Source organism: Gymnodraco acuticeps, unplaced genomic scaffold (assembly GCF_902827175.1).
Source record: "Gymnodraco acuticeps unplaced genomic scaffold, fGymAcu1.1, whole genome shotgun sequence".
Classification (NCBI taxonomy): Eukaryota; Metazoa; Chordata; class Actinopteri; order Perciformes; family Bathydraconidae; genus Gymnodraco; species Gymnodraco acuticeps.
In genome coordinates, this window is record NW_022990014.1 from 215,647 (window position 1) to 228,502 (window position 12,856).

Genomic DNA, 12,856 nt, shown 5'->3' on the forward strand with positions numbered 1-12,856 from the left:
AGCGGCTGATTGGTGCTGTGATTGCCTCAGCTGGTTAAAAGAGTCCTGCTGATTATACTCTGTTCTAGTACCAAAAACAAACGTATCTATGAGTGATGTGTGAGCGCGTCGGCCAGGCACTAAAACCAAAAGAACAGAAAAGAGCTTAAGAAAGATGGAAAGAAGGCTCTTTTATTCCTATTCCTCACTGTCAGTGTCAGGGCAGTCATCGTTCTCTTCCTCTGTTTCTTTTTTATTTGCACAATTTGAGCAACGACATAAGTCTGTGCAACAGAGTCCTGCAGAGAAGCATGAACATCTGCCTTTCTCACAGGCAGACTCTTTGCAGCTGCAGTGCATCACATGCAACACACTGTCAGGGGCAGGATTTCTTGTCATCCAGGTGACGTGTAAGTTCCCATCCTCTATTTCCCAACCATATCCAGCAGGTGATGGAGCATTCATTTCTCTTTTGAGACAGGACCTCATTATTGCTGCCTGGTAATTTGCCCTTTTGCAGTGCTGATGGAGGGCATCATGAGTAGGGGGAATGCTTAATTCTGGCAAGGCCGATGATGCCATACAGAAAGCCTTGTACCTAGCATCATTTACATGTTCGGCTGCTGGCTGATCATACAGGTGACATACATACCGGCAAAGAAGTGCAAATGTTGATTGCTCCAAGTCAAAGTTAGTACCTAAACTTCTGAAAGCCTTAAGGTAGTCATCTTTCTCACATGCAACAGCAAATGACTTTCTTTTGCCTTTGCCATAGAAAGCGCTTGTGGAGTCACACCCAGAGAACGTGTGAATTCCAATCAAGGCTGAACACACACTGGTTCCGAGAGCTGATGACACCATGGCAATGTCAATGATCCGTGTCCTGTTGCCAGTCCCTGTGAACACATATAAGCTGCATGGCAAATCTGCCTGCAGACTTACAGCAATGACTGCCACATCAGTGTCCGAGCTCTTGATGATGACAGCTTTGTGCTCCTGTGCAGCATGTTGGGCATGTAAAAACACCCGTGTGTCACATTCCTCATGATCACACTGCAGGTCTTCAACAACATCAACAGACTGTACACCCTCCATGACAGTTACACAGTGGCATTGATTTTGATGGGCAATGTACACGCTGAGGTTTTTACCCACTGTTGTGAGGTCTGCATGTGTCCATGCCACATAAAGGAATTCGGCCAGTGCTTCCTTATTTTTTCCGTCAGAGAGAAACTTCTTCCACTGGGTTGGAGTTCTCTGATCTGGGCTGAAGATTGTTATTAGTTGTGACCCTGCATCAGCTCTACGGGACCGTTCTAGGCTTTTGATGCTGATGGGTGGATACCGGTCAGTGACAAAATCAATGCGTGTACACTTGTGATGCAAAGCAAGTTGGAGTATGCTCTGCAGTATGGTCTCTGCAAGCTCTCCAAATGTTGCTGGTCTGGATGGCATGGCCTGCATGACTGCCATGCCATCAAAAAGAATGGCACCACCTATTGGAACTTTGTCAACCAAGCACTCTCCACCTTTGCTCTGCAATAGATCCATGAGAGCTGATTTGTTTGTTTTGGCAAGTGAACCATCAGCACTTGCTAATGGATATGACACAGTTCCCAAGGAATATGACAGAATTTCCCTCATTTCAATTTTCCTGCTCTGGCCAAGGATGAGGAGCCTGGAAAATAACTTCTTGTCAGCACGCAAAATCACTTCCTTGCCTGCTGCAGATTTTTTGGGGGGCTTTTTCTGATCACTGAGAGTCTTGAGTTTTTGTGATATTATGGGGGCAAATATGTCAACTGTTTTGGATAACAGTCTCTGCTCCATAAACTCCTTTACAGCATTTTCACCCTTTTCTGAGGCAACAAGCAAATCCTTTGTGATTTCTCCTGTTGCTACTCTTCCAGAGCTAAGACACACAATGCCGTCTTGGTGTACATCAAAAGGGTTGAGCATGGAATCAATAGTGTCCAAGATTCTACTCACAGCCTTTGCATCAGCAGAGATGCGTGTCTTGTCCAGGTCTTTTCTTGTCCGTAGCTCAGGAGATATCCCTGCCATTGATCCACACTGTCTTGCTATCGCGGCTCTTTCATGCTGTGACAGTATCCAGCGATACACTGCAGACCGATTTTGTGTGATCCCTGTCCAGCCACCTTTGGTCTTGGCATCTCTGTTAAGCGTTTGCTCAATAGCCTGGTCGCAAGCAATGGAGGCAAATCCATGAACACTTTGTCGCTGGACAGTCCACTGGCCTTTCACATTCATGTCACTGTGGCAAGAGGGATGTGTGACAGGCAGATTCATCATTTCCAGCCAGTATGCAGGTAAATATCGAGCGTAATTTACTCTATCGTAGGCAAAAAACCATGGCATCATTAACCGGACGGTTGACAGGTGAAGCTGCCAGTTTGATTCTCGCGTTGCTCTCACAAACAGGAGGAGTAGCTGCATCATGTCAATGTATGAGCTCCAGAAAGCAAATGTTGCATTCTCTGTACTCCTCCTCTGCACAAAGTCTGCATATTTCGAGCACATATTATCAAACCTCTGATCTGCACTCAAAACATCCATCAATCTGTCTGGAAAGGCACATTCCATCTCAGTGATGACATCCATGCACGCAGCTCTCTCTTGGGGTGGCAAGGAGTCCATGAAGGTGATAAACCGGATGCGCTGCAGACTCTCATATAGAAGTTTATGAGCCCTCATGCTGCGATTGTAGTGATGGCCATTGAGTACCCCATTGATGGATCCTGGGGCAACAACTTCAGATTCAATGAGGATATCTTGCAGTCCTGCATCTCCGAACCTTTTGCCTAGAATACTCAGGTAGGACATGCATGTATGGAATTCACCTAGTCTAATCACTAGACGCTTTGTAAACTCAACATCCTTCCAGCGTATTTGCTGTGCTTTGGCATATATAGCCTGGTCAAACACTAAAACTATATGATCCAGTTCTAGCTGGTCAGCAATCTGGACACTTCGCTTCAGGATAGTGTTGACTGTTGACATCTCTGTTGGTGAGGCTTCAATGACTGGAAGATAATACAATGCGGACTTCTGCAGAGTGTTTTCATCCTGAAGCAGTGTATGGAACCCTGTCCAGCTTGGGATTGTACAACTATCCGTACATGTGGACTTCACAAAAGCATATGCCATTTCAGCTTGTACAGCAAAGTGGGTGTCCATTCTGCATGTCGCTGACTGCACTGGTTGACACAAGTTCTGTGGCCCTTGCCTTTTGGACTGATGGTAAGGTTGTATAGGCATTGGGGGGGGGCTATGAATGAGGTAACTCCCTTTCTCAGTGGCTGTCTGATTGCTGTGGACATAGGCTCGCCGGGCACACTCTGGAGCATAATTCCATTTGTATGGTGAGTAGTTCCACGACCCGATAGTGTCTCCTCACCAAAGTCAATGTTATCCCACACAAGTGTTGTGGGTGTCCGCTTTGAGAATCCCTTCGGTATTTTGTCTCTGCCTTCTACTAGTGTCAGTTGGGCAAGGCTAGTGTCTAGACTCAAAACTGTGTCCCATGATGCACAATGTCCCAGTCTGTTAAGCAGTGATACAATGCGTGATGATCCAGTTAAATGTCGAACAGTTAAACCTAAAGCCAAGGACTTGGGTGTCTGCTTGCGGCCCTTGGAAGCAAGGTACACAATGTCTTGACAAACAGACAACACTTTCAAATGTACGTCATCATCAATGTTGACATAATGATCCAGTGTTGGCTCCTCAGTGGAACCTATAATCCAGCTGAGCAGATTGTATAGTCCAATGGGGACAACAGTTTGAGATTCAGTGACATTTACATTTTCAGAAGTGGGAGGCCATGGGCATGACATGCCAGGAGTGTCACTAAGCAGTCTTTTCAAAAACAACGCTGCTGTATACAGTGTCCTTGTGTCCTCATGTGTTGTTTGGCACTTTGTTCTCCCTGTTTCATTGTCGCTGTCTGTCTGGCTCAATTCACTGGACTGTGTTGTTTCCGTACCGGATGGATCTGGTAGCATGTCCACGAGTGCATCCTTTGACAGAGTCTCAGCAAAAACCAGTTCGCAGACGTTGCGCTTGGTGGGCATGTGAAACGCTAGCTGAGGGAAATCTTGAGCCAGCCTCTTCTTCAACAGATCCTGTCTGTAACACAACAAAACAGTGACAATTACGAGTCACAGGAGTACCATCAAAAGCAGAGTGGTGGAGGTGATACAAGACATTACAGACTAGAACCTATCTGCCATACAGCACATTTAACACCAAAGAAGCCAAATAAAGGCCCACATCATCACAAACAACACTACACACTACACATCATGGGGGTTTCTCCAAACAGGCCTGTCATACACATTTTGTTTAAAGCTGGCCTTGCACATGATAAATAATAAGACTTGTATTACATTGCAGTTACCTGTAGTTTGAAGCATCAACACCTTTGTTTGCTTTCACCATGTCAATGAAGGCCTGCCTCAGCTGGCCCATTCTAAGCACCTCATTGTTGACAAGCAGCCTCTGGCGGATGATCCTCTCACAGAACAGCTTGTAACTGGCATCAAACATTGCCTCATCCCTACAACACATGAATGAGAAGTAAATAAATGGATAAATGAATAAGTGTTGTGATTGTGTGCACATATAACAGAAGGAAATTGGATGTTTACTTATAATGTTAAGTATGTGTATGTGTATATATATATAGCCATCGCCGACACACACCTGGACTTCAGTCTGGTGGTAGTGCAAATAGGTAAAGCAATCCAAGGAGAAATAACTTACTGTTCTGTCTCTGGTTTGTCAGGTCTCAGCAAAAACATGGTGTACTGACTGTAACAGCTTTTGTGGTACCGCACCTCCAGAGCCACACAGTCTTTGTCTTTTATATGTAAAAGAACACTTTGGTCATCTTTCTTCTCAGCAGCTTTCTGCAATTTGCCTAAACGGAAAAAAAGGACAACTCAATGAGTTTGTTGACGTATCTCTCACACATAATTGTACCTTTCAGTTATTCAACCACAGAGAATGTGTGTGTGTGTGTGTGTGTGTGGTGTGTGTGTAGTGTGTGTGTGGTGTGTGGGTGGGGGAGGGGGTTTGCTTACCTGCTTTTAATGTTTCAGCCTTACACAGTTGATCCCTTTGTCGCTTGCCTGCTTTGATGATCATTTTCTCCTTCATCTTGCATATAATGCACAGGGCAGGAAGGACGGGGCCAGAGCCTGCGATTGGCAGGCCTGACCTTGATCGTAGCTTCTCTGTTTGGCTTCGGTACGTGCTGCGAGACGTCGATGGGATGGGCTCGACCTCAAGGTCCTCCCTAACGTCTTGATCTCCCTCACGTGCGAGCCGTCTTTCCACCTTCGTCATGGCCTTTGTGTCGGTAAACCTTATGTAGCATGTGTGGTGGAAGCCAGCGTCCTCAGGAATATCTTCGAACTCGAAATCAAGACAGTGCTTGTGGTTTTCAGCCACCACGTTCCGAGAGTCTCCCTTCAAGCCGAGCGACCGTTGTAAGCTTGTCCTGTACGTATTCCATCTTGTATTGGTAAAACAATCAACCTTTTCGTGCTTCACAGACGTAATATGCATGTAACAATGTTTGTGTGTTGACAATTTTGACTTTTTGAGACTTTCTGGTGCGTTTTCCTCGTCTCCGCTACTCGATGAAACCATGGCGGCCGCCATCTTTCACTTCTGTTAACAATATGCAGCTACCCAATTGGTGTAGCACGATCACGTGATGAACCGTGGCACGACTTTGGACCAAGATATTATTACGCTTCGAAGGGAATAGTTCAGCCAATAATTACGTGCCTAGAAGAATTGGCAGGAATTTTAGCGACGACATTTTTTTTGGTGGATAAGCATGAATCGTTCTTTTTTATGAACTAAAGATTGTGTAGTTTCACTTCTGTGGAGCGGGATTTCTTTTCTAAAGGACTTTTCGAGGTTCACCTTGCGGCCTAGTAGGACCCAAATGCAGATTAAAGTGCAAATTCCTTTATTTCAAGGCTATGTGAACAACAAAGACAAAACAGAACACTCACCGACGAACTAGTCTTGACAAAAGACGAACCGACAAAGACAGACAGAAAAACCAGAACTTAAATACACACAAGACTAATCACACAAACAAGACACAGGTGAGGAGGGAGGAGAAAACACAGGGGCCACAGGTGAACACAATCGGGTAATCAGACACACCAGGGAAACTAACGACAGGGAACCACAGACAAATCCAAACAAGACACAACGCAGACAGAAACAGGCAAGACAGGAGGTGAAGACCTTTCAAAATAAAACATGAAACAAGACAAGACAAAACACCATAAAGACAGATCGTGACAAAAATGCCTAAAGGCAAACACTGTGGTGCTGATATGTTGAGCTTACTTTCTCTCAGAGATGGTAAATATTCATTTGCTTGTGTAGATCTCTTACAGAGCCACACACAAAACTTAGCAGGTTTATGATGGATTCAAGGAAATGAAAGCCAGTTCCCTATCTATCCTCGTTTGATACACCCCCAAACCTTTAATGTACTGAAACTATCAGGTTAAAAGGTAATTATTTAATTACTGAAATATTTTATGAGGAAATACTTGCTAAACTAATCAATTTCCCATCAACATCAGCTGTACTTGTGTTTGGTGTTGAAAATGTTAGCACGCTTACATAATTAAAGTTCCCATGACATGGCCATTTCTACTGATCATAATTCCATTGTTGAGGTCTACTAGAATATATGTACATTGTTCAATGTTCCAAAATCACATTGGTTTCTCATACAGCATCTCTGTATAGTATGTGTATTCACTCTCTATCCTAAACAGCTTGTTGGAGCTCCTGCTCCGAGCCCACTGTGCTTTGATTGGTCAGCTCGCCCACTCTGTTCTGATTAGTCCACCACCGGTACAGCGGAACATCAGTGATTTAAGCAATCATACACGAGAGGCCGTTCTTTAACGTCATTATTGGTACGACAGTACTGCGGCAGGACCGAGGCGCTTGCGCCGAGGTCCGTACGCCTGTACTGGAGTAAACTGCAAGCAGTTTGCTTTTCGGGCCAAGGGTATACCGTTTTTCTCAGACGCGGAGGGATACTGACTTGTTGTGAAAAGGCACGTTCTATTTGACCGTTCTTTGATTGTGGAATCAAACACGCCTATTGACCAATCAGAGAGCTTGCTCACACCTATGTGTTATAGAATATGTGTTACAATGGCGTTAGCAACTATAAAATGACACCAGTAAGGACAAACAGATGAGAATGCTGCGTGGGGTCTGGGTAGGGTTGCCAACTTCCAGAAATTGAGAAACGGAACACATGCACGTGTCCCCCGCGCGCGTGCGCGCAAAGATTTTCGGGTTTCTGGCGGATTTAGTTACTTTTTTAGTTACTCCACCTCCTCACCTGCTGCGACCTCGGTGGGAGGAGGACACAGCTCTTTTAGAATATCCCGAACAGTTTTGGGGCCAAGCACATTGGCTGTTATCATCTCAGCCTTTGTTCTTCCACATTGCATTTTCTTTGCAGTGTTCGAATCACTAAACATGGCACTTGCCAGCTTATTACTGCAGTCCATGCTGTTGTAACTCAAACCATGCTTAACTGTGTGATACACTGATGTTACCTCACATGCAGCAACTTTGTCTTGTTCTGCAGTTGAACTGCCGAAGAATTTAGTTATATTTGATGCACCTTTATTTTGTGTTGCTCGCTTGTGCATTTCTGTGCCAGCATGCTGTTTCAGGTCGTTTTCTCCACCGTGACCTATTGAAAACTCCCTCCGACACAAGGTGCAGAAAACCCGAGACAGATCTCCACTCACGGGCTTTACCCAACTGTGTTTTTCTTCCCACTGTTTGTTGTAAGACACAAGTCTTTTCTTTTTAGAAGGGCCAGGGCCCAGAACCACATCCTCTCTCTCTTCTCCTCTTTCATCATCACCTCCTCCACCGGCAGCGCTCATTTTCCCACACGACTGAACAGGCTGACATGCCACACAAACAATGATGCCGCGCCCGCCGCCCGCGGCCCACCGGAGAAAATCACACACACACACACACACACACACACACACACACACACACACACACACACACACACACACACACACACACACACACACACACACACACACAACACACACACACACACACACACACACACACACACACACACACACACACACACACACACACACACACACACACACACACACACACACACACACACACGCGAGCATTGTGCCTGCCCTGTCAACTGAGCGGTCCTAGCCAGTGGCGGCGCCAGAGATGAACTCTAGGGGGTGCTGTGGGGTAGCTTGACGTTTCATAGAGGGTGCTCAAACATTACCAGCGCTACAGTTGAATTTTATACTGCAACACTCCCCACACACACACACACACAGTGCACCCGCGACTGTTACAATGAAGGCTCGATAATCAGCTCACGGCATATAGGTGTAAGCAGGGCTAAAGTGCTATTTTTACAAGTGGGGAGTGGACCTCACGTCCTCTAGGAGGGACCTCACCTCCTCTAATGAGGTCCGGGGGCATGCTTCCCCGGGAAGGTTTTTTTTAAATATTGAAGTTAAAAGCATCAATCTGGTGCACTTTGAGAGCAACGTGAAGAGATCTATGGATACATCTCTCAACACCCAGATGAAACAGAACTGTAAACAGATTTTCTATTTCTTTATAGATATTTTACAACTCCCCTTTTAAAACAAACCGTTTGAGACCCACTGAGATAACTAGACTAAAGATAACTATCTAAACACTGAGAGTCCTTTACTTCACCTGAGCTGAGGTTATCTGAGACTCTCACCCCCTAATCCCACCAGGAGCGTCTGCGCTGCGTTGCGCTGCGGCTGCTGCGTTTTTAGCGATCGCGGCCACTCTAGTCAATGGGTGCTATTCCACCAGACACGCTGCGCCGCGCTGCGCCGCGGCTCGAAGCGTCCCAGAAGCTCCTCGCTGCAAGGAATTTCTAAAATATAGGATGAATCCTATTTTTGACGCGGCGCAGCGCGGCGCAGGCAGGAAGTGGAATGTTCATCCAACAACTGCGAGACTGCACACAAGACGCTCCGCTTCCGCAACGTTTTGAAACGCGCCTGGTGGGTTAGGACGCAGGAGGAGGTCGCAGCGTGGCGCAGCCGCAGCGCAGACGCTCCTGGTGCGATTAGGGTGTCAGTCTGACAGGAGAGAGTTCTCCCTCCACCTTGTTGTTGAAAAAGCTCCCTATATCCGTTAGCTTGGCTAGCTAGCACCAGATGCGAACCACAAAGATCTCCAGTAGATAGGCCTACCCACCGGTGCGTGAGCTCTCTCGCTCGCTCGCGCACGCACACAAAATGGCTCGTGCCACACACACAGAGCAGAGCTTGAATGAAACACAGAGACCCAGAAGTAAGCTACTTGTACTCACGAGGCTATGCTATTATGTGCAGAATCCCTCTCGCTTTCAGGTGGTTTTGATTGAGTGTCCACACGTGGACGTTTAAGGACTAAAAAACGATCAATTTTTCACTTTGCTGTTAGCAAATAAGTTGGCGCTCTAGCTAACAGGAAGTCATTTAGCCTATGGGTAGGTCAAAAATCGAATCGGTGCTGGCCATTGGCCTAATCATATCACCTGTGTTGGCTTTATGTTTTTGGTCAAAAATGTGTTTGTTTCACATTTGCATTGATGTAATCAATAATATTTCTAATTTAATTTAATAAAAATTATTATTATTATTTTCGAAAAAGAAAAAAAAACATTTATTGGGGGTGCTTTGGGGGTGCTTTGGCAATCCTGGGGGGTGCTTCAGCACCCCCTAGCTCCCCCCTGGCGCCGCCCCTGGTCCTAGCGCCCTTCACATACAGCACACAAACACACAGGCACGCAGCCAGACACACTGAATTGCGCGCAAACAGAGACATATTTTTTATTTTTCCCTTTACACGGGAGTCCGGGACAAACAAAGTCCCGTACGGGACACGCCCCTTTTGGCGGCGTCCCGGCTAATACGGGACGGTTGGCAACCCTAGGTCTGGGTGCCGTGTTTGCGGGACGTTGCAGGGCTCACTGCTGGTAGCGGACAGTGTGAGCTGGGTTACTGGGGTCGTTTCCTGGTTGCTGTGTGGGGTCTGTCTCAGGCTGAGTTCAAGCTGAGAAATCCGCGGAGCCGCAGCTGAGAAAAGATAAGGCTGAGTGAGTGAGTGTGTGTGTGTGTGAGGAGCTCCACGGATTGGTCCATTTGGCTGGGCATGGTTACGTCACCATACTCAGGAAGAAAAAAATGGAAAAAGAAAAATCTCCAACGAGGCGTTCCATAGACACGTCTTTTCTGTGTTAGAGTTTTACACGCTACAGGGTACTTTGAGGGTTTGTGACTTAGCAGACCGTTTACATGCAGAAAAAGCTACATAACACACAAGGTGACGGATAATAACCGGAAAAGCATGACATGGGACCTTTAACTCATTTGATTAACATAGTGATCCCTGCATAAATTGAGCATATTGTTAGCATTTAGCTAAAAGTGCTGCTGTTTATAGCATCACACAGTCCGTAGCAGGCTACATGCATTAACCAAATTCGAAAACAGCGTACAGTCAGGACAAGACAGCCTTGGCATAATTTCCCTCATAAATTATACATTTGAGCAAGGTTATCCCAACTATCAGGTATTTAAATGTTCATTTAAATTCTCACTAAAAACAAATAAAACAATGAATGCCTGGAACAGTTAATTAGCTTTACATCTGAATCTCCAGACACATATAGGGCCTCAGAGAAAATCACGACTAAATGCAGAGAGCCCAGGGGACGGTGCCTTAGCAGACTCAGCATCAGTTTCCTCCATCGCAGGCAGAGCCAGTGGAAGTAAACACATAATTTTACTTTATCAATTTTAGATGAAGTGAGAATATTTCAGTGTGCGTGACAGTTTGTGTGTTTTTATGCCCTTGCATGTTTTTAATCTATAATGAATTATATGGGACCATCAGTGTTTTTGTTGTTCTTGTGTCAGTAGGTGTCTTGTGTATATTGTGCTTCAAGTGAACAATGTGATTCAGTTTCCATAATTAAAGGCAAACTCTAAACATATTTTCCAATGAACAGCCCTAACAAACAGGCTCATAATACAACTATTGATTTCCTGCATAATTTACACAAATCAAACTGCCCTCGATATTACCGACTACTGCTATTCATCAAGAGCCACTTGCATTGCCATTTTTAGCAGTTCAGGTGGTGCTGTTCTCCTACTTGTATTACTCACTTACATTTTCTCTTTACTTCAACCATTAAGAGACAAATCCAGGCACTACTCAAGATGTGAATGCTACAGTTCATGTACAAGATTTCTCGCTGTTCTTATTGACTCACTCTTACATCACAGTATTTCTACCACACAAAGCACCGGGAATCAAAAGAAGGTGAATGCAACAGGCTGTGCACAGGCCTCAAAAGACTAGTCACACTCTACAAGCTGTTAATGTCGTAGCTCTGCCTTCCTTATATATTCAACACCAAGAACAGAACATACTCTGCTTTTCCTCGATCTGAACATTATGTGTTGGTAAGTCAACATGTTTTTGTACATAAGCATTATATCATCTGTGTGGGCTTTGTATTTTGTACCAATCTGCATGAATTGTTCTCTCTGTCCTTGCTTTGATGCATCTGAGCCCACCACAATGGCCACAGGAGACTGTCCTTGCATTTTCTTCAGTGTTTCCCTCTAACTTGTAATAAATCATGATATATTTGCCATGACTGCTGCTCTGGATCCTACTGTCTGCCCATGTGTGCCCTCTAGTGCGTCTATCTGCGTCAGCGAGGACTATGGATGTGTGAGTGTTGCTTACTTTTATGCAAAACAGAACTCTCTTCTACAGTATAGGGTGTGCGCTTGAGAAAAATGTAGAAGGAAAGCAAAACTTTGGGTGGAAAGTGGAACAAGAAGATATGGCTCAGTGTTCTCTTCATCCTGTGAAGTTGTGATGGACCTCGCTCACAATAACATCAGCAGTATCAGTGTGGCTGGTATCAGTGCTAGAAGCATCGATAGAAGTTGAAATGTGGGGGCTTTTTCAGTTGGATTGTTTGCTCAAGAGTTGACTAAAGCTCTTTCAGGGAAACCTGCATGCATCACAACCCAGAAAACATTTCAGCAACTCTAAGTAAAGCTTAAACTATGAGTTTTATTCTAGCAAATGTTGTTTTTCCTTTCTGTCACCATGATTTATGGACAGGTGGGAGCATTTGTTCTTGGCTTCATTGGGTATGCATTCATCAATATGAGTTAATATGAATTCATGGGAGAGGGAGACAGAGAGAACTTTATGAATGCTATGGACGAGAGGGAGACTGCTGTTTACTGCTGGGTAGTTATGTGTGTGAGCGTGTGTGTGTTCAAGAAAACGGGAGACAGAATAAGTCCATCTGCATTGGGTGAGTTATGTGATTTGCTGAGGCTGTCAAAAAGGTGCCCGGTTAACTTGCAGGAGGACCTACGCCTCATTTATCCTCCGACATGCTGACCCAATAGTTCTATCTCTCTCACTCCATCTGAAAAAAACACACATACACACACAGACCAAAGTGAACATGTGGAGTAAATAATAAACTAACGTTGTAGAGGGGCTCAGAGGTCAAAATCAAACGCCGACTCAACATGACCATGCAGCTGCCTGAAGGACATTAACCTCAAGTTTTCAGTTAAAGCAGAACTATATTTGGAACGGTTGCAGGTAGTTTCTAGTACATCATGGTTGTGGTGATAAATCTGTATCAAAATGTTGTTTAATAAGCTTCATATAATATTTCCAAATGCTGCAAAACACATGTATAGTTTGAGGGGAAACAGGAAGA

General features: G+C 45.0%; 1 protein-coding gene across 2 annotated transcripts; it reads right to left on the reverse strand.

The window, feature by feature from the left end:
- On the reverse strand, window positions 1-4,818 carry LOC117544439. Of its 2 annotated transcripts, XM_034213453.1 has the most exons (3): window positions 4,765-4,818; window positions 4,400-4,558; window positions 1-4,128 (listed from the first exon to the last, which is right to left on the reverse strand). In XM_034213453.1, the coding sequence occupies exons 1-3, from the start codon at window positions 4,800-4,802 to the stop codon at window positions 3,129-3,131; spliced, it is 1,197 nt and encodes a 398-aa protein (XP_034069344.1). In that variant the 5' UTR covers window positions 4,803-4,818; the 3' UTR covers window positions 1-3,128. The 2 variants fall into 2 exon arrangements, with proteins under 2 accessions (XP_034069344.1, XP_034069343.1); XM_034213452.1 differs by lacking the exon at window positions 4,765-4,818 and having other exon boundaries at window positions 4,400-4,635.
- Between the last annotated feature and the right edge of the window lie 8,038 nt (window positions 4,819-12,856).